The sequence below is a fragment of the Penicillium canescens genome, assembly GCF_028828765.1.
Source record: "Penicillium canescens strain IBT 15451 chromosome Unknown utg000009l_segment0_segment0, whole genome shotgun sequence".
NCBI lineage: Eukaryota > Fungi > Ascomycota > Eurotiomycetes > Eurotiales > Aspergillaceae > Penicillium > Penicillium canescens.
Window position 1 is genome coordinate 1,600,714 of NW_026703971.1, and position 21,712 is coordinate 1,622,425.

At 47.2% G+C, this 21,712-nt stretch overlaps 4 protein-coding genes across 4 annotated transcripts; 2 read left to right on the forward strand and 2 right to left on the reverse strand.

Annotated features, from left to right (window-relative positions):
* Positions 1–1,026: 1,026 nt before the first annotated feature.
* N7446_011989 (uncharacterized protein) lies at positions 1,027–2,229 on the reverse strand (the record flags this gene model as incomplete). Its single annotated transcript, XM_058520731.1, has 3 exons — positions 1,027–1,576; positions 1,651–1,842; positions 2,093–2,229. 3 exons carry the CDS (start codon positions 2,227–2,229, stop codon positions 1,027–1,029), a joined length of 879 nt encoding a protein of 292 aa, XP_058367017.1.
* A 6,048-nt stretch (positions 2,230–8,277) lies between these two features.
* N7446_011990 (uncharacterized protein) lies at positions 8,278–8,919 on the forward strand (the record flags this gene model as incomplete). Its single annotated transcript, XM_058520732.1, has 1 exon — positions 8,278–8,919. One exon carries the CDS (start codon positions 8,278–8,280, stop codon positions 8,917–8,919), a length of 642 nt encoding a protein of 213 aa, XP_058367018.1.
* Positions 8,920–8,979: 60 nt separating this feature from the next.
* N7446_011991 (uncharacterized protein) lies at positions 8,980–9,405 on the reverse strand (the record flags this gene model as incomplete). The annotated part of the gene is made up of 3 exons (XM_058520733.1): positions 8,980–9,116; positions 9,284–9,333; positions 9,386–9,405. 3 exons carry the CDS (start codon positions 9,403–9,405, stop codon positions 8,980–8,982), a joined length of 207 nt encoding a protein of 68 aa, XP_058367019.1.
* A 10,813-nt stretch (positions 9,406–20,218) lies between these two features.
* N7446_011992 (uncharacterized protein) lies at positions 20,219–21,712 on the forward strand (the record flags this gene model as incomplete). Its single annotated transcript, XM_058520734.1, has 1 exon — positions 20,219–21,712. The coding sequence occupies one exon, from the start codon at positions 20,219–20,221 to the stop codon at positions 21,710–21,712; it is 1,494 nt and encodes a 497-aa protein (XP_058367020.1).

Below are 21,712 nucleotides of genomic sequence, written 5' to 3' on the forward strand. Positions count from 1 at the left end.
CTCGGCTGGCAACGCCCATTTCCTTCTCAAAACGAGCCATAGAGCGGCGCACGAGTGAGCTGGATACGTTTTGTGGGAAGAGCAGGAATGCAACGGCCCGCTCGAGAACCGAAGGCTGTCTTTCTAATGCTGGGACTAGCGGTAGGGACCTCCGACGTTTGGGTTGAGGGGTCTGTATGGGAGCACTTATCGGTTGAAACGAATCTAAAGTAAGATTGAAAGAAACATCAATAGTTTGGCGAAAATCAGAGGGACACTGCACCGCACTTGACTCCTCAATCTACAGCTACGACAGCGTATGACACCCGGTCGAACTAGAAAGGGAACTCGGCAGTCATAGCATGGAGTATAACAAGGCTCCAGATAGCGTGCAGCTTCACAACGCATGCAGCGGACACTTGGTGAGTCGGCGGGAATTGGTATGTGGCAACGCAAGCAGGGGCGGTTTTCTGGTATGGGGGGAGCAAGGAGAATCGACAAGCAGGACATGTCGGTGATTGAATTGCCATAGACAGGCGTACTTGACGACCACAGCCAGAACAAATTCGATTAGATAACATTCCGAGGGTACTGAGACAAAAGTAAGGGAAAGGGCAAATGGGAGAAGAAACGCACTAAACGCAGTAAGAGGGCATTGTAGTGGCGATAGAATTCCCCGCGTTGCAATAAAATGAATGGTGACAAGCAGATGATGAAGCAATCAAGGCAACACAACCTCATGATATGCACAATAACCCTACAACCCTTAGCCAAGACAATCTAATCCGAAAACAGCGGAAATAAAGCAGGTACCCGGAGTTGCGAAGGCGAACGGGAAGCGTGCGTGGCAGAACAGTCCATATACAGCTAAGCCACCTCTTTTGCAACTGGGGGACGCGCGCTGACGCACGCTGTAAGCCCTGAAACGACGATGTGGAAGTTCTGGAAGTTCAGGTAAAAGGGCGCAGAGATATTTATTGACACGGCAACTACCTTGTGGATTTGTGGTGCGAAAATATGAAACACATCCCAACCCAAAAATGCGAACTAGTACCTCTTTGAGCGGCTCCAGTAATCAGATTCCATATAAGACGGATTTCCTTCCATGTCGGACGGCTCTCGTACATACTTATCTAGAGTGGCTTGAAATAAATCGTATGTGAGATTGGGAATCGACTCCATCAGTTCTGAAGTAATTACCGGCGTGGGTCCGTTTCGGAGATTCGGCAGATTAGCAACTAGCATTTCGATCGCCAGTTGCCTCAGCTCCTGGTAATTGGCTCGTATCGAATGCAGTTCCTCGGCGGTGTCTGCAAAGGACTCTCTTTCGGGAGAACTCATAAATGACGCGCAGAAATGCATTCCTGCTTTGCTTCTTAGGTCGTCGATCATGAAGTAGTCCGCTTCGCCATACATGCGCACGTGGAAGTAACATGGATGACAGTCGGCTAATGAATCCACGATTGGCTCTGTAAGGCCCCCTTTATCCCCTTCCTTGCTTGCGTATTCTGGGTGAAATTCGTCAATTGAAGCTGGGTTCTCATTCGTCTGTAGCCCAGGTACAAGTGTCTCTGGTGTGTTCTCCAGGGTTTCGTAACTGTTTCAGTGAAGTGCTCATCTAAATGCGCCTTAACTTCATCAGTGACATCATTTTCTGGTTGGTGCTCCCACGATGGCTCTTCTGCGGGCCACCTATCCATCACGGGTACGTCTCCGCCATCGGCCTGTGTGATTTCTGAGGTTTTCGTAGGGGATGGAGCGGTGTAATTTCCTGTATATAGGAACTCCAGCATTTTCTCAATGAGGATTGGGTCTTTCTCGGTTAGGCGAATCGGATGTTCGGTTTCCTGCAAGTCATCGTCGCTTATCAGTGTTAGGTCCAATAGTAGTTAACAGACAGAACTTGTAACACCTTAAATCGGCTATAGCAAGCTTTTTGGAAGTACTTTGATCTGGGACAAACAACAAGCTTATGGGCTGAGAGAATCTTATCCTTGCAAATAATGGTCAAATCGCTGTAGTCCGAATGAGATGCAAGCTACGCCATGTTAGTGAACTGGCATAATTTGTACTAATGCTGGGGTAGATGAGCTGGATGCTGGATATTTCTCACATCGCAATGAGCCCGAGAATGGTCTCTTGATCCTCCCTGTCCTGTGCCTCCGGTGGTGGAGGGTTGGATTCCTCGGGGTAAGCGTCGCTATACTCAGACGTGGAGTAGCGAGAGGACTTGTCCTTTTTCTTTTTCATGGTTAGGCGTAATGGAAGAAGCGAAAATGCAATCAGAGCGGGCAGACCATAAGGCCGGATCGGCGGGCCAAAACAACTAGGTTGTTCTGGGGACTGTTGATTTTGCTCCATATTCGGAGAATGAGTTACCTCAGTTCCCTCAGACCACAGCCAATGATGAGACAGAATTCTGCCGATTCTGCCACGCTAACCCGATTGGGTTGCTTCATCAGCCCGTGGTCTGAGCCGGGAACCCCTTCCGTACATACAAGTTTCCGGTTCTCGCCAGCAACCCCACCATTTGGTCAAGGTGTGTTTTCTCAAGCTCTCTGAGAGTATTTCTGACATTGTTAGAAAGAATGGCATCACCGGATTTGCCCAATATGATCTCTAGATCGCGAAAGCGTGCTCGACAATCCTCCCTCGAGTGGCCTTCTTCCAGTTCACCATTACAAGAACCACCTGCGTCTACTCAGCGATCTCGTTATATCTCAGGATTGCAGCCACGCGAACGTGTCGATATGGTACTGGCTGAGCTTAATGATAAGCACCGGTGGACAATCAAGGATCTTCTTTACCACATGGTGCATGCACAACCAGTCAAAAAAAATGGATATTCGACATCGTATCGAGCACAGAAATTGTCTGACGCTATATATGGGCAACCTGAAATTATTGAGCGGCTAGGTAGTGTCTCAAAAGACATATATGCCACTGGTGCATCCGATCTCGTGTCTCGGATACAGACCGAGATTCGAGGGCTGATTAACGGAGATATACTCGGCGAGTTCCAGTCCAATGTGGACCCTAAAGATATGGACATCTCTAGCTTGGCTACGCAGATGCAGAGGAAAGCTCCAGAGCTCTGTGGACTGCTCGTTAGCATCATGACACCTCCAGGAAACCATCGCGATACACCCAAGATCCACCAGGGCAGCATTGTGATGGTCTGTTCAATTCTGGCTTGCGCTTTTGCACCACGGAAAAGCAACAACTTCCCGATGTTGATCGGCTTGTATTTACATGCAATGGGTGTCAAGCGACGTGTGATTAGCTTTCTGGCTGGCCTGGGGATAAACTCAGCATACCAGACTATCATGGACAGACGGAAGGAACTTGCAGAACTAGGACAGGTACTATAACCGCATTTACCGGAGAATAACATGTTCTGGCTGACTTCTTACCCCAAGATGTGTACAGAAACAATTGAAACAGAATGCCCAGGCTTCTCGCAGGAATCTCATTGTGGCATGGGATAACTTTGACTACAGCCAGACTGTTCGACATCAAACTATTCGTGATCCATCAGAGCATATCTCCGCCACCACTGGCAAGCTTTGTATCGGTCAGTCCATCCCTGCAGGAGGGCTTCTCCGATCTATGTTCCATCCAGAGGTTACACTGAGTCCTCATGATATCTACATGGCACCAGGCAATCAGGATGATGAGATCTTCCATCAATGTCAGCGCCATTGGATTGCAGAGGCCATTCGCTATACTCATCGGGAGGCAGTAGAGAAACTATTTACTGCGGAAGCGTGCGTCAAACCAGGCCAGATGAAACCGCGAGCCCATCTTATTGACTGGCCTGAATTCCCAGCAGTTAAACGACTGCAAGCGCAGAAGACAATTCACTACAGCCTTGGGCCAATGTTATACAACGAAGGCACGACAGAGGGGACATACAAGGTCATTCAGAATGTCTTTCTGGAGCAACTGGGGGATGATGATGATACAGACCTTGATGGGCTTTTACAACTGGTTTATGGAGATCAGAAAACAGTGTCACTCCTTCGTGCCGTCAAAAAAGAACGTGCGGAGGCTTCTCGTCTTTTCGATCGTTTCAGCTGGATATTGCCAATCCCCGGACTGTTCCACTGGCGTATGAACTACTTGGATATGATCTTTGAGCTCTATGCTGGGACAGACCACCCTACCGTTGAATCGACGATCCATCATAATAAGGTCTGTCTCGGTTGCGTACAGGGACACAAAAGTCCATTCCACCATAAAGAAGAGGTGGCTACTCGCTCATTTGACGCTCGCGTCACGGCCATGTTCTATCAGTTTGTCCCATTAACAGTCAATTTCGCGGATGCTAAAGATGTGGATGATTGGATTCAAAGCCTCGGAAGGGGTCAATTCCTGGACGTTGTGGATCAGATACGCCAGTCTCTGTTCCATTTTAAAGAGCAGCAGTCTAAGGTTCGTGAACGAGAAGGAGAACCAGTCGACTATGAGTTCTCAGCACATGCGAAATTCCTTCAGCAGATGGAGACTTACAAGTCCTTGAAGCTTGCCATCAAACTTGGTGACATTGGAATTATCCAGCGGATCTTTGCACAATGTTGTCTCCTCTTCCCTGGCACAAAGAAAACCCGATATTCTTTCCTCTCCTTGTATATGACATGGCTCACTCAAACCAAAGCAGCTGATCCCGAGCTGCAGACTGCCATTCTTGCCAACGGACTTGTGAATCTACGGGGTGCGGAGGACGGTTGGTTCGAAATTGATCGACTGAATGAGTTCTTCAATCTTCATATGAAGACACTCATGTCGACTCGACGGACCTCAAATCTGGACATCACTACCATGTTCCGTCGAACTGCTCTCACAGCCAGCTACTGTACTGATCTAAAGGAGCTTCTGGAGGCTACCTTTGGAGAATATAGCAATGGGCGACACCAAAATAAGGATGCTAGCCAGGATGTTCGTCATCTAGCTTATCAGATCTCGAAGTGCATCCAAAAGCAACCAAATGGTCGGACAAGAGGCTTTCAACCATGTGATATACTCACAGAAACAATTGGCGAAAAGCTCTTCAAAGCCGTACAGAACTTCAATAGCCTCGTCGTCAACGGACAGTGGGCACAAGAAGTTGATTTTAGCAAGATGACATCGACTCCTATTGCTGTTCTAGATGAGATTGAAGAGAATGACACATGACACTGAATAGCAGGTTGCTGCCGGGACAGCTTTAGCTATACTTCTCTTCATTCCATTGATAATACTCCCACGCTATATTATAAGGTGACTGACACACATTGATGGAATGCATCAGATGGATTGTTCATCATTCTCTACCAGACCTTAGAACCTAGGTCTTCTCCACCCTTCATCACGCGACGCCCATTTCCTGATACCACACCGAGGGCCTTGCGTTTGGGAACTGGAGTTGCCGAAGGAGGAGGCATGTCCATAAAAGCTTGGGATGGCGTGTTAATATCAACCCACGGAGAGATATTCCGAGATGGAGTTGGTTGACTGGTGCTTTCTGGCGTGACTGCAGAAGACCATGTGAGGTTGCTGCATTCACTCATTTGACTAGAGTCATTCGACACACGCTTCCTCTTTGCAGGGGTTTGAATAGTGGCCATAAAGGCTGCTTGATATGCATTCTTCAAGACATCCACAAGACCCTCAGCAAGCTGATTCGACAAAGCCCATATTCCCAATATTGTCTGAAGATCCTTTGCCTGGAAATATTCCCGCTCCGAATAGGTGGCATTTTCAATATATATCGCAAGATGGACATATTGTTCTTCTGCCAGTATGCTTGAGCAATCAGGTATGAACTTCACTCCGTTCAAAGCGCTTGAAAGGACCTCCTTGGACCAATATTTTAACTGGTTGATGATTATCTCGTCCATCTGTCCTGACCTCGGACCGTGCTCAGTATACAGATAACGAGTTGGATCATTGAGCTGATACTCAGGATTGCAGTTGCTGCAGCACCGGTCACGCCGAGGATTACATCTGAACTCTTCAGGTTCATTGAAGTAGTCCAGGAACCGTTTCCGGAGGCATTCTGTAGGCTCATTGGCAAGGAGATACCAAAATTCAGGCAACACAGCACGTCGCTCTTCATGACTTAAGCGTCCACCTTTCTGTGGTCTCTCAGGGTTTGCTTCTTTGACTTCATCATCTGAATCGGCCAGTGGGTTGTCTTCCGCTAGATCATCATTTTCTGTATGAATCTTGCGTTTCACGGCACGTTTCTTGATACGCCCCTGTATCCACTGATCAACGAGAATAACGATCTTTCCATCCTGTCCAAGGCGAGATGCCCGACCACCGCGTTGCCAGAGCGTTGCTGGTTGTAGGTTTTTGGGGAACCGATACATGACAACTTGATCAATATCCTGGAGGTCCACTCCGAGCGCTAGTGCCTCGGTGGTCATGAGGACACGAAGCTTGGATTGCGGTCCGGGTTTCTGAAGCTCTTTGATCATTGCTTCCTTGTCTCCCTTTGCGGTGTCGCTATGGTAGACCTTCACCGTATCCATTGCCTCTTTGAGGGTATAGTTGCAATGTTGAACACTTGCCCCATCTGGTTGCTTGTTATGCTGCAGCCAATACCGACAATTTTCCATGGCAGTATATGCATCATTCTTCGAGTCAAAGAATACCAATGTCTTTGGGATTCGTGACGGTCGTAAAATGGGCTGACAAGGACCATTGTCAAACAGGAAACGCAAGGCCGTTGCCTTCTTATGCGCGCCTTGTGGGATCCAAGCTGTTTGAATGAGCAACTCTGGACGATTGACGGATGTCCGCAAGATTTCAACATCCTTTGGAAACCCAAGTCCCTCAATAACAACGCGCAATGTATTCATATCAAGCGTAGCAGAGCATGCAAACCAGGGGACGCCACTGCCGAATAGACTTCGCAATTGATGCAATCGCGCATAGTCCGTTCGAAAATCTTTGCCCCATTGAGCCACAAGATGAGCTTCGTCTACAACAACCAGAGCCAGCCGGTCTCGGAAACCTGGATGCATAGCAGTTGAACGGAACTTGTCACTGATTGCAAGCTCTGGACTCACGAGGACATGTGTGAACTTGCCCGCTTGTACCCTGTCAAGAAGTTCGGATGAGAATGTTTCCCTGTTTAGGAAACAAGGTCGCCCTCCAATGTTCTCGATGTAATTGGTCTGCTCAACGCCAATTTGATTCAATGGAAGCACAACAAGGGTGATAGACTTATCAAGCAAGAGTGACACTGCTTGCAATATCATACTCTTCCCAAATGACGTCTTCGCAATCAGGATAAGGTCCTTTCTCAGGTAGATCAATTGTCTCAATGCTTGCAACTGACCCGCACGTGGATAATAGGGATACAGCTCTCGAATTGCTTGTCTGATGGCTTGGTCCTGTTCATCCTTACGCTTCTCAGACGCATCGCGAATCAGTTTCTGCGCTTGAAGAACTGAATTCTTCTCAACTTGTTGTTTCTCCAGCAAGACAGTTGCGCCCTCATTCTCGTACTCCACTCCCAATTCAATAGGCTCTCCAGCCTTTGAAGAAGGTCGATTATTCTCAGAGGCCAACCAGTTATCCAACTGTGTCTGTCCATTTCCGGGGTCGTTCAGTTTCGCGTTATATTTCCGAGGAGGCTTCCGTCGTGATGGGCGTCGATCTGGCATCGTGAGGCGGGTTTGGAGTCAATTCTCACGCGATAGAGTTAATATTGTGGATCAGATGTAGCCACTATACATTAAAATATGTCAATATATGCTTCATGGAGGTTTTGGCGGAATACTTGGGGCATATAATGGCTTTGACAGCTTAAGAAAGGGTTCCTTCGGGTATTTTAAGGACATATTTCTCACCCACCTTTCCAGTTATACATACAATTTTGGTGTCAATGGGTTCAGCTCAGAAAGATGCAGAAGACATCGTCGCCCGATTCTTAATATTCGCGTGGGTGCGCGAGAAACTTGGAAATATTGAAAGACGCGCCTGGAAACTTCGCCATATAAACACGGGCAAAAACCCCGGAAACTTGTATGGTACCACCAAATTCCCAGCTCAGACGTTCCCCAAAAAAGGTGTGTCAGCATCGCTGGAAACAGCAGGCGGTGGATGGCCAAATTCACCGCCTTTTTGGGGGCGGCTGAGGTAACTGAGGTAAGTTCCTGGCAATGCGCAATACCGCAACTTCGGAGATATATTGATCCGCCAAACGTAAATATAGTACAGCCTTGGCTTGGCACTGCTCAGAATCTGACGCTCCCGGATCACACCCCTATTCAACATATTTCGTCGTTCTTCTCTTCCCCTACAAACATGTCTGGTGCAGAAACTTCGCTTGTGGATGTGCAAGCTTCCAGCGTGATATCAATCATTGATGCGACTCTGGACTATTACCTCCACATGAAAGATAAAAAAGACCTCCCCGAGGCGTTCCATAGCGTGGCCAGGGTCCTGTCCACTGTGCGCGACATTCTCGGAGCGTTCAGGGAACAGATCAATCGGCCCCCGGGCATTGGCATTGCAAAAAGCCAGTCCGCCATCATCACCTTCGACAATGAAGCAATCTGGCTTCGGGAAATGTTTCATATAGTGGCCCGGTCGGGCGAGGAACCGTGTGCAGAGTACTTAAAAGCCGCCCTCACCGTTAGCAAAGGAGTGCCCGTCGAGTCAATGATGAAGAAAATACTTGAGGGTGTGCAGCTACTGGTGGACGACCACCTGGTTGATATGGCCTCTGATAAGCAAACCAAGGCTCTCGCCAAGGCGCTGGAAGAGATATCTACTATTCCCCCTTCGATCCCAGAGGACATATATTCACAGAATGGCAACCACAACAGTCGATGCATATTCAATGCCGTTGGAGGCACGAATTACTATAATTTTGGCGGAGGCAATCATGTCATCTTGGGAAAAAACGCATACTTTGGTGATGAGATCTTCAAAAATAAACGATGAGAGATCGGTCCATCCTGCACGGTAGATTGATGTAACGTACGTGAGGTGCCGGAAATACTGTTAGGCGGTGTGCCGAAACATGACTTCGATACCTTCACCACAATTGAAGATAGATTTATCAAATAGCAGTACTGTGTTGTCATAGATAAAAACACCCTGGGTTATTCTCTGACTCCGATTTCGAACACCAGCGAATTCTGAAGTTAAATTATTACAGGGCGTTCGTCTAGTATCTACGGTCGCTGCGCAAATTAGAATTGCTTAGCTTCGAAATGAGCCTGTGCTAAGCATACCCCTTTTCTAGCTTGTCTCCAATTGATAACGTATATCATGGCCCGTTAACAGCCTGATAAAGTTGACTTACCCGCACCACTGGGGCTGAAGAGCAGGAGGGCGAGTTTTCCCGTTAATTCTCTAAGAAATGTTAGCAGATGCTACAGTATACCCTGCTCAAAGGAAAACTCACACTGATAACCACAGGCCCATGATGAAGATGCGAAAGAACCTGTTTGTTCTTGGACTCTCATTCTTCTTCAAGCTTCTGTTGCTCATGGCCTTAGGACACAACATGAGCTTTTGAACCCTCAGAACTCAGAACCTGAAAACGACTCGTTAACTCACCGGTCATATCCTAATTAAGTAGCCCACCGATGTCAACCCACTGCTGCCTTTTACGGAAGACCAGGAGTGGAGGCAGGAAAGGATTCTTGAACGAACTCGAGACCGTCGAAGCGATAGAATCACGCTTGCTGCGCCCGCAATTTCTAGCTACTGCAGAAACTTCTTTCTTATCATCCAACCAGGATATCCTCCCAATGACACTCGTGCTGCTACCTACTTCAGAGAAACCTTTGAATCTGGGCTCCTCACTGTCGGCGGACGTGTCCGTAGTATTAGAGATGGTGTGCAACCGATTGAAGTCAACTCATTGATAGAAGGCCTTCAGGGATTCTCAAAGGACCTGGAGGAACATTTGGGATTATTGTTCGTGGTCATGGCAAAGTTGAAAACCATGAAGTTTTCTTAAAACTTGGACCCAACCGGATCGCCAACTCCGAACTTCTGGATATTTTGAGATCGAGCTGCAGCGGGATCAGCCCTATTTCTATTATTTTTACGCCTCGTGTTACAGTGCCGCAGCTGCCAGGAGCGCCATAGGCCTTTCTGTTAGATCCGTTGTTACTGGGCTGTCCTATACGGGTGCCATGAAGGATAAAGACGTCCAGCATTGGATAAACGCACTAGCGAACAACTGGCCTGCAAAGACATCTGCTCTAAGCTTGCTTGAAGCATATCTTCTTCATGGACTTAGAAACCGGTATTCTCCGACGATCGCCGTAGTCGATGTCCTGGGAACAAGAAGTTATGATTTAAATGACTTGTTTTTCCAGACCCTAGGTACGCGTGTACCCCAAGCAGTGGTTGAAAAAGTCAAAGGGAGAGGTAATTGTGGGAGTGAAATCGAACGCGTCGCTACAGAGATACTCAATGCTCGACACGAATATTCAGTTGATGCCGTTGAGTATGGGGCTGAACTAGTTCTTGGATTAGAATGCGACGTTCAGTGCCAGTGATATTGCATCAAGCAAACGGACGCGAGCTATTTCTTCGTGGAGCCGCACACCGAGAGACCAATGAAGATAGATGATCTAACCAAGATTTTTATTTACCTCGCACATGATCGAGAATTAACCATAGTAACTCAGTCAATCAGGCTTGTTTTGAATGCACTCCCTTGGCAGTGATGAATTGGTGATCAATGAAAACACCAGCAAGCGTCTAAGGACTTTTTGATATTCAATGAGAGATTCGTAGTGCGTGCCTTTAAAAAGTAATCCGACTTTCACAACCTGCAAAAGAGACGAGAAATCAAACACTAATAATCGAACAGTAAGTTAATGTGTTAACAACACTTCTCCCGGTGCGGACATAATTGTGCAAAATTCAATAATATCGATCTGAAATTATATGTAGTTTTAAAATCAGACATCCTGGACCCCTGTGACGCTCGAGCGTGAAATACTTCTAGTCCCGCAAGGTATATTCTATTCCGGTGGACGGTTGTTCGCAGCCACTCCTGATTAACACGCTGTATTATTCATGTTAAAGTAGACTGTACTCAAATGGAGGGGTGAAGGACAACCCGCCATATATTTTTGTACGACAATAGTTTTATTTGATGAATCTATCTTATCTATGTGAATTTTCGGCACACCGCCTTGTTTCGGCACCTCATATATACGTTAATTTAAAATAAAATAGCCAATCTAGAAAGAATATGGCCAAGAAGAATAAAAATAAAAAGAAAAAGAAAAAGAAAAAGAAAAATATAATTAATAATTAGTAACTAAACCCCCTATGGACTAGTTTTCGCCTTCTTCGCAGAAAAGCAGCGCCCAATAAATTATCTCGCATTTTGCATAGTAAACATGCAAACAGAAAGACCTCGGCTGATTTAAAGTTTGTCCACATTGGTTTCGCCGCTCAAGCCCCAAGAATCGACTAATGGATCCAAGGCCTTCTAGGAAGGCTCTCATCGAAGTGGTTGGAGATCCGCTGTACTGTAGAACCTAACACTAAAATTTTGTTTAAAGGGGGATTCCCATGAACTCCGCATTGATTTTCGCCAATACATCACGAGCAAAATTGGGATTTTCCTCATCTGATATCAGGTAGCCGGAGCTGGTGTCGTAGGGGAGGACTTCGAGTGTGTTTAATGCGGTTCGCTCGTTTTTGAGAAGTGCAAGATGTGAAAACTGTCTTCTCTAAGCCTGATTTCTCCTGACTGACCATCTACCATGCTCTAACCGATAAAGCGCCTTGGGATAGCCCGGGCCTATCTGCGCAGATTGCTCCTGCCGAGACCTTCCGTCCTTAACGACCCTGGACCTGACGGCAAAATGGCAAGACTCACACTTTGATCTTTGATCAAGCCTTTCCGTCCACCCTAGTCCAGCCAAGTCGCTATTCTCTAGATGGAAGACTGAACTTAGTGCGTGCACAAATAACCAAACATATTGAGGATATCGGATATGACAAAAACACTATTCTGACTATCCAGAGCTGGCTGCCTAATGAACAAATAAATGATTTTTACACGGCCCTAAGAGGAGCTATCCACAGATTCCCTTTTGTCTATCTATAGAGCGGGTTCTAGAATAAAGCTTTGGAATAGTGGAAGGGAACGCACAGTCCAGAATGAGTCCTAGAGTACGTAGTTACAGCTACGGCAAAGATCAAATATAATCATTTATAAAGTGCTGAGGCCCCTTGAATTAGATAATGAAATGAAATGGCACGATGGCAGTCTGGCATAGCAGACGGGTCGATATAAATGAGTGACAGCACAATAAACCATTCCCATGCCCTGCTTAGGCGTAGGGAGCAATCTCTGTAGGTGGCTATCGCACTAATATTGAAGCTATATCATGAATGAAGAATCTTGGCGAAAAACTGTAGTCATATTGATGATCGTAGGATGATGCCCTCTCTATGAAAGAACTGCATGCAAGCTTCCTAGGGCATTTGCAATACCTCAGACCATGAATACGCTACAGTAGCGACCGCTTTGGCCTTCCATGTTAGAAACAGAGAGATTCTCTTTCAAACCCTAGTCACATGATACGCTAAACTTCATATGATATAGCGTAAATAACCAAATTTGTACTGCCCAGGTATCAATACAAAGCTATTTGTTCGATCACGGTATGGAATATATAGGAGCCTACTGGTACTAAACAACCACGTGGAAGCTGAACTGAAAATTTCGATGCGAATCTGGCAAACTTGGCATTCAAACGCTTTGAGGTATATTCGCATATAAGACGTGATCATAGCTGGGGAAGGCGGGTTATGGGAGGCTAAAGTTTGGCACCATACTTCATCACGGGCACCATCTAGGAAGATTTGGTCTAGAGAAAGCTCGAGTATCCACAGAGGCATCTCAGATCTAGCCACACCTTGCCGTCCACCCATCTGGATCCATTATAAAAATGCTCTTTTGCGACTACCGCTTCTTAAGTATCAGTGGCGGAGGCTAAGAGTACATTTACGAAAAGTCATATCCGTCTACTATAGGTTAGCCATACAGTATGATAGTTTTCGGAAAAAGAAGGATTCTTCACGCACTTATGGCAGAAGGGAGTTGCAAAGACTTTGACATGCCACCTGACCGCCGGGGCTGTAAAGTCCCGTAACAGCGCTATAGCACGTAGGCGTAAACCATATCATAGTAGGTACAGCAGCAAAGACCGGAGTAGTTGCACCACAAAAACTTGACATCACACAAGGACCGGCCGCGCAGGCAGCTTTGCACCCGGCAAAGGAAATCACCCACGCGTGAGCGCTAGGTAAAAAGAAAGGCAATAGACAATAGTAGATTATCGAATGTTGCATCCTGATAAAGAACCAGTGGGGTTATTGATCCACTTAAAAAAGAGGGGCATTGCTTACTTTAAATTGGAACACTCTTGGGGAAACAAGGAGTAAGTCACATGATAAGTTGGGCTGAAAGAGATGTCAGCCTGACGGCTGATGTGTAGGATCAATACATTCACTAGAAAGCCGGAGCGACTATTCTGGAGTTTAACCCAATAAATAAAGGGGACAATCATTTTAGAGATACAGTATAGTACGCCAATATAGGCGTGAATCATGTCGCATAAGGCCATGAACATAACTCCAAGGTTCAAGGTCTCGCGGTGCTGTCTCCAGTCAATTAATGACTCACGTTCTGTCCAATTTTCCAGTTCATCTTCCACATGTTACTTAGTACTAGAGCTAGGCTCCTATATCTTCCAAACCGTGATCGTATAAATAACTTTGCATTGATACCTAGGCAGTAAAAATTTGGTTATTTACGCTATATCATATGAAGTAGACCTCGCCAAAACCCGCCCACAACCCAAACCCGCCCACGAAAACCCGCCCCACGGGTTGGGTCGGGTCTTAGTCAGCAGACCCGTGGGCGGGTCTTCATTTTGAGAACCCGACCCGCGACCCAAATGGGTACCCATATAACCCGCGATAGCCAAAAAAGAGTGATTTGTCAGCTAGCATAAAATAATGCCGTATCTTTGATTTATATCAAGGTATGGCTCTGGTATAAGTATGGTCTAAAGTTTTGGAGTACATAAATTTGAGGAATAAAACAGATTAAGCTTAATTCATAGACTAATACAGCTCGTAACCCTGCAGCCGGCTTGAAGGTACTGTTACCCTACCGGATGATCTCTTGTGAGACCTATCGCCGAGGCGTGTGACCGGAGGTGGGAGCAAATCTCCATCGTCGTCCTCATCTTCGGCCACTTCAGCCATCGCCGCATCTTGCACTTGATCATGGGCTGGAAGTTCCTCTGAGGCTGTGCTTTCTACTCCACTTACCCCTTCGACGGCGAGACCTGTTTCGGAATCCTCAATGGGATCGTTCTCCTCGACATCGCTGATAGGAGCAATATCGTCTTCAGTCTCCTTTAACGCCTCATCTTCTTCGAGGGCTTCCTGGCCCTCCCTCTCAACCGCTGGACTTTCCAGAAGACTCAATTGCCGGCTCTCCAAAGTGAATCTTTCCGAGCACATGTACATCATCAAGTCTTGAATGGTTGTCTCGTTGAGGGATCCGCGGCGGTAATGGCAGATATCCCGTGCGCTGTTGAATAGCCTTTCAACTCCTGCGCCCGTAGCAGGGACCGAGAGCAAATCGCGAGCCAGTCGCGACAGGACTGGAAATTTACGCTCGTTCTCCTTCCAATATGCGCGGGGAGGAATTGAGACAGTTGCTATGAGGAATTAGTCTGTCATCAAGCTTCAGCGGCCCGATAATACTTACCCTCGCGAAGATATCGATCGACCTCGTCATGCTCGAACCCTTCGTTGACTTGTGCGTCTTGTGACGGCCCAAGAAGCCGATCTAACTCCGAGGCTTGCAAGGAAGGGCGATGCACGGTACGGAAGAGCATCTCAGGATTCCGTTGCTGATATTGCGAGAAACATGTCCTGAGGTATTCACAGTATTTTTTGGAAGTTTCACTGTGGCACTGCGAGTACTCTGCGTCGTCAAAAGCGCAAAGCTTGTATTGAGGAGCAAGTAGGGTCCCCGTGCCATAGAGGAAGCCGTGATCACGATACGTCTTTTCGTAGTATTCTCTCAGCTTCTGCTTCGCGACAAGCAGCGCTCCATACATGTCCTTCTTCCAGGGGGTCGTCTTTTTTCTCAATTTTCGATTTGAGCGTTCAATGTGTTCCAGTAGCTTCCTGTACACGAGGAAGACGCTGTGAATTGTCACGTCTTTTGTCTTCATCAGGGCCATGGTGAACTGAAAGAACGGCTTCGTCAAGTGAACAAGATAGTCAATTTGCCGCCATTCAATGTCAGTGATTTTAAATTGTGAATAGTCATGGTCTCGGCAGTATTTGTCGATGGTATTCCTTAGTCGGCGCGCTCGTCGAAGCATCAAGAAGGTGGAATTCCAGCGGGTCTGAACATCATGCAACGGGAAAAGTCGCATTCCACCAGATTGGAGGCACAGGAATGCATCTCGCCGCTGGGGGCTGGCGTTGACAAAAACTGCAAAGGACCGAATCTGTGGAAGAGGCACCGTCAGCAATGTCCAAATATGACGGGTCCGAAATCAACGGACTCGCCTTTGCTAGAGTATGCGCCACCTCACCATGGTCCACTGAGTCCCTGAGACAAAGAGCTTGTGAATTGGACCAAAAACTTCTCACTTCTTTATTCTTGGGAGCAGCTCTGATATGCCCCAACAGCTGCTTGAGGCAAAGCTGAATCACATGGGCCATGCATGGAACACGGACAATGGATTCTCTCGAGCCGATGGCGCCACTAGAAATGAGTGATTCTTGCAGCGCTCGGATGAGGGTTTCATTATTTGTTGCATTATCCGTGGTAACGCTGAAGATACGACCCAATAGCTGTCTTTCTCTGAGCAGCTGGAGGAGCACGTCGCTCAAATTGACTCCTGTGTGAGGTCCATGCAAAGGCTCAAACCCAAGAAGCAGCTCGCGGTAGTTCCAATCTCTATCGATGAAGTAGACTGTAATTGCCATGAATGCTTGCTGGAAGGGACTAGTCCAACAATCTAATGCAAGTGAAACTTTGGCGTCTTCGGGTAGATCTCGCAACTGTGATTCCTGTTGTCCTCTTACAGCGTCACGCAGGCGTCGTCGCAAGGTTTTTGCTGAAGGCATTTCTAGCTCTCCCGGTCCGAGGTGGATGAACTTGAGGAGTGCTTGAAATTCAGGGTTTTCAACGGTCTGGAAGGGCAGACGAAGACAAGCAATGGTCCTCAGCAGCCGCTCCTCGAACTGCGATGTGGTGAACTTGTTCGGACCGGATGGTACTCCCAAGAAGGCTTTCTGGATTGAGTTTGACACGAGAGCTTGATGGCATGTTCTTTTCTGGCCCTTTCGACAGGACTTGGATCTCTGGTGCTTTCCCATTGCGCTTGTGCCGTGCTTTTTGTGCTGTGGATGATCAAGTAGGGTCAAGCAAGCCCTACAGATCACTTTGGGAATGCCAGTTTCAATGCCCGCAACTTGGTCGAAATGCTTCCAAACTTCAGCGTAATGTGACTCCATCGACCACTTTATTTTAGACCGTCCGTCGCCATTCAGCACTTGACCATATTCTGTTTTTTGCCACCAAGTCAAAAAACTGCTGGAATGTTCAGGCTCGTACAATATCCAGTTCTTTCTGCGGTCCGGTCCGACGCGTCGAAGTATCGTTGGAGGTTGTTGAGCGGGACTATCGACGCTACGTCGGGAGCCAGTGAAAGGCTAACTGGTTAGTATGTGCTTGCGTCTCTGAGTTGTTGAATTAATCTGCGATTTTGAGAGTATCGTACCGAGGACTGGAAGTCCGAGTCCATGGAAACATCTGATGATGGCTCAATGGAGAGCAAGGGGCTCAAAGACCGATGAATTGACCGCGAGGACATGGCTTTTGGAGATTCGATGCTCATAGCTCAAGCTCGTTGGAGTTCCAAGAATTGGAATTTTCGTGGGATCAGAGTGATTTTTTTCCCAACGCGTCGCGGTGGTTTTTTGTATGAGATAGTGGGTCGCGTCAACCCGCGGGTACCCTAAACCCACGGGTACCCAAAACTCGTGCGACAGTAAAACGATGGCGAGGATGCTTCTTCACTGGCTGGTCAATCATTTTTCTGGATATTATAGCTTAAAGTGTCCTCGAGAGGCTTGATATCAATAAGGGTCGATGGATGTTCTTAGTGCCAACGCTGGGATGCAAAAGTGTTCGGAGAGCGCGCTCTGGCTGGACAATTGCCTGTACATATATAATATATATATTATTGAGGTGGTGAGACATTTCATGAGACGGTATCTCCCATATAAAGTTGTGACAAAATTAAATTACCAATATTACCACTACTGACTAATACACTTTTGTTCACTTATTATGCATTTTGGTGGGTTATATGGGTAACCCACGGGTACCCGCCAAGAACCCACGGGCGGGTTCATGAAGGCCAAAACCCGCGCGGGTTACCCGTGGGCGGGTAGGAGAAAGCGACAACCCGCCCCAAACCCGCGTTTGGCGAGGTCTAATATGAAGTTTAGCGTATCATGTGACTAGGGTTTGAAAGAGAATCCCTCTGTACCTGACATGGAAGGCAATAGCGGTCGCTACTGTACAGTCACGGGTTCCAACACTACAATATCTATACGTGGTCTAGACCCACGTACCGACACGAGCCTCCTCTGAAATTGGAGACAATGCCGAGACGAATTTTGGACCTCGAACTCCTCGTGTGGCCTGCTTTCTTATACCCAATACAATAGGTGCATCATTTCGGCGAGTCACGGCTTTGTGATCTATGTGTCCATTGCCCAATAAAGACTTTAAAAGGTAGGAAAGCCTCGTTAAAAGATTTCGACGCTAGCAAAGGCATACAAGAGACTCGGATATTCTGAGGTTTTAATCTCCCAAGGAATATTGAATGTCCACGGGAGGCAGGCCTGTGGATGTGATGGGCCCATCAAGTGTGATGTTTGTAGGTGGTAACTACACGAAGACAGCCGTCCAACGTCAGCTGGGAAAAAGACTATGCTAGGAGAAGGACAAAGCCCAGTAAATAACACTGGAAACAGTGGACTGTTTCTACGCTATAAATAGCGAAGAATTGTATGGTGCCTTTCCTAGGTCCATTTCTATAGGTTCCCTTGCTCTAAATCACAAAGCGCGAGAGCTTAGAATCAATATTCACATGAGGGGCTCCTTCACGTCAAAGCATATGGCCCTATTCAGCACGGAGGATTCTAATATCAGGCCCCATTTTCAACCGTTATCGACCCTATACATATTGCATATATCCACTGGACCAGCCTTGTCGCCAGACTGGAAGAAATACCCATTTCAGACACGATATAATCAATACAGAACATATATCCGAGCAAAATGATTTGGATAACGGCAATTACAGCTCTCACCACCCAAATGCAAAGAGCAGAAGAATCTCAATATCAACGTTCCTAATTAATCATTGGGAAAAAGCCAGACATAATGCACAGCCATAAAAGATGTAAGGCATTCAAAAGAACTCAGGTCAGCCCGCTTTTCGCACGAGATGTGCAGAATCAACATTCGATAGTTCTTCTTGCAGCCTCGAATGTAGAGTTTGGTCGTCGTCAGTACTTGTTCCTTCAAGTATAGCTTTATCCACCCGCTCCGTTAGATCCTTTAGCTGTGAATCAGTAGGGCGATGCCCACTGCTTGGTGATTTTGGCTCGCAGGATATCGTGGCACGTCCACTTTCTGGGTACTCCATGGTCCATTTGAACATTTTGCTCTCGTGATTGATAACCAAAACCACCATCTCGGGTTTCAGTTATATGAAGATACTGAAACACGTCAGGGTAGATTGGTATGCCCTTATAACAGCTTAGGTATCTCCCTAATATAGCCTCTTAGTTTGGTTTATTTATGGACTGTTGTTCGCGGGCATACGCTCATTAATAGGTCATATACACTAGGTATAGAATATGACCATATTTTCTTTGGAACGCCAGAGTATGGAATTAAATCCTATGTTTGGTGCCCTGCCAATTCAAACCTTCCACCAAAGTCGCGTTGGAAATCTTTGGGTTAGGTAGGGCAGTGAGCCGAAGTAGACTTCCTAGATAGGCTTTCTTAATTATTTCTCTGGATTTGCTAAGAACACTGCATAAGTTCTTTCGTTTCGACATATCCACTCCAGTGGTATCGGCAAGGTACTCTGCTGCCATGGCTGTGGCTATTGTGGCTGTCAATCCTGCCGGAAGCGCACCAAGGGGAAGAAATATCCGCAGATCCTACGCGATTATAATGTGTATAATGATCATATTCCGCTTTATCCCCAAGAGGCGCAAGATACTCGAGTTCACTAATATGACCTCCTTGATATATTATGAGGGTTCCCATGTTCCACCTTCAATGTTTGAACATAGTTACTCTTTGGTCTTTATCTCTTGCTATCGCTTCTTTAATACCAGGATCTATGGGCTGCTTTGATAAGCAAATATCGTTTGAGCCTTCAGCGACATCACTGTCAGGCTCTTTCGAGTCGGCATATTTATCTCACTGGCCTAGCGATTATTCTCTCGCATGCAACCGATATTTCTCCTGAGGTGCATATTAAAAAGGTACCATTACCAAAACGCTGTTCCGACTGTCCCAAGGTAGGTTAGAAATTTTGGCTCTCTCCCCTAAAACAGACGAGTGAAGACCCACAACGTCTTCCGGAGCGGCCGTATGTCTCTCCTCGGACTTGTGTCTAGCCATGTAGACGGCAAGGAAAGCGAAAGCCTTTTGTGCGTCACAGCCTTGATGAAATAGTCAGCCAAACCTGTCGACGGCTCACTCTATATTCCGTATTCCATGTGCTCATACTTGCACCGTAATTCCTCCACCCACATCCGCAGACTGATCTTTACATACCCCTGTCTTCAGGAATGATATCTTCCGTGCTATGGGAATGAATGACAAGATCTGACCTGTCTTGTCTCCTCAGTAATCCGTGCGTCCAGAGTAGTGATAAATGGAGTTTTATGCTCATATCAGGAATTACGTTGTTGGTCTCGGCGTAGTGATACACTGGTGAATGATGTCAGCTCACTGGACACAAAGGGAGATGCTCCGAATCGGCATCTAAGGCGTCGCCCCCAGCCCCAGACGTTGCCTATATCTTCTCAGCGGAAGGTTGATCCTCAGATTTCGCTTGTCTTATCCGGGTCGAGCTTACCTCGTTTGAACATATGGTGGAGTTTCTGGAGAAATATATTCATCATGCTCCCATCTCTACTCCCTCTACGGGACAATCTGTTCTCGCAAGTCGATGCCCCGGCCGATTCTGGTATAGATATCGATAAGATAGCACATACCTCCGGAGGGCCCCTTGTATGCGTCTCAACTCCTTCTGTGCAAAGGTATATTACCTCCCAGCCTCATTTTTCGACTTCCTGTTCAGATCGTGCCGTAAGGGCACATTCGGCGATTCCACCTTCAGAGGAAAATCAAGGCACGACACCGTCGACTGCCACTGGTTCTTGTCCAATATTTTCCAACTCGAGGACGACGACAATAAGGTCAACTACACCCCCGCTTCCTATCACACAACTCAGTGGAACTTTTCAGGTTCCACAGATTTGCATCAAGAACACCAGACCATACGGGGGCCAATTTGCTCCCGAGTCTATGATGGGTTTCTTATGCGATCTGACCTCGAATTTTGAGGCGATCGTCTCCGAACCCTCATTCTGGGAGGAATATTCGGAATTCTGTCGACCTCGACCAACCGAGCTTTACCTAGCCCAGGAGCTGACTCGAGAAGCGGGAGGGGCAACCATTTGGTTGAAACGTGAGGATCAAAATGAATACGGAACCCACAAGGCCCGTCATATTACCGCTCAGCTTCTGTTAGCCCGTCGAATGGGCCGGTTAGAAGTTGTCGCGGATTGCGCCTCTGCCAAACATGGAATATTCACCGCGGATCTATGCCGTCGCTTAGGACTAGGCTGTGTGATCGCCATGGGGGACGATGACATCTCCGCCCAGCCGACAGGGGTTCGGAATATGCGGGATCTCGGAGCCAGGATCATTTCTGCTCGTGCACCTTCCGGCAAAGGAACCCTTCGAGCCGCCATCACAGAGGCCTTGCGATATTTGGTTTCTCATTATCAGACTGCATACTACCTCATTGGTGGCCCACTCGGTCCAAGTCCCCTACCGAGACTGGTTCGTACGTTTCAGGCTCTTCTCGGGAAGGAGGTCTCGGCCCAGCTCCAAGAAATAGCAGATCCTCTCCCCGATGCTGTTATCACTGCTATTGGTAGCGGTTCTGGGGCAGTAGGTCTTTTTAGCACATTTATCAATAACCCATCCGTTCGATTGATTGGCGTTGAAGCGACCAATGCAGCTACAATCACCCACGGTGAGCGTGGGGTTCTACATGGTGCTCACACCCTCCTACTACAGGACGAGGACGGCCAGATTCTCGATTCGCATTCTATATCCCCAGATATGAATATATCTACTGTGGGACCCGAGATTGCGGAATGGAAAGACTCTGGTCGCATTGAGGTCTTCACGGCTACCGATACAGATGCCTTGGAAGGCTTCAGAATGCTTCAACAACAGGAAGGAATCTCCACGGGGCTGGACTCAGCTCACGCGGTTGCCAAGACTGTCCAGCTATCACAGGAACTTGGCCCAGGAAGAAACGTGGTTTTGTTAGTTACCGGTCAGGATATGATTGATGTAAACAGACTGAGAGAAGTTTAG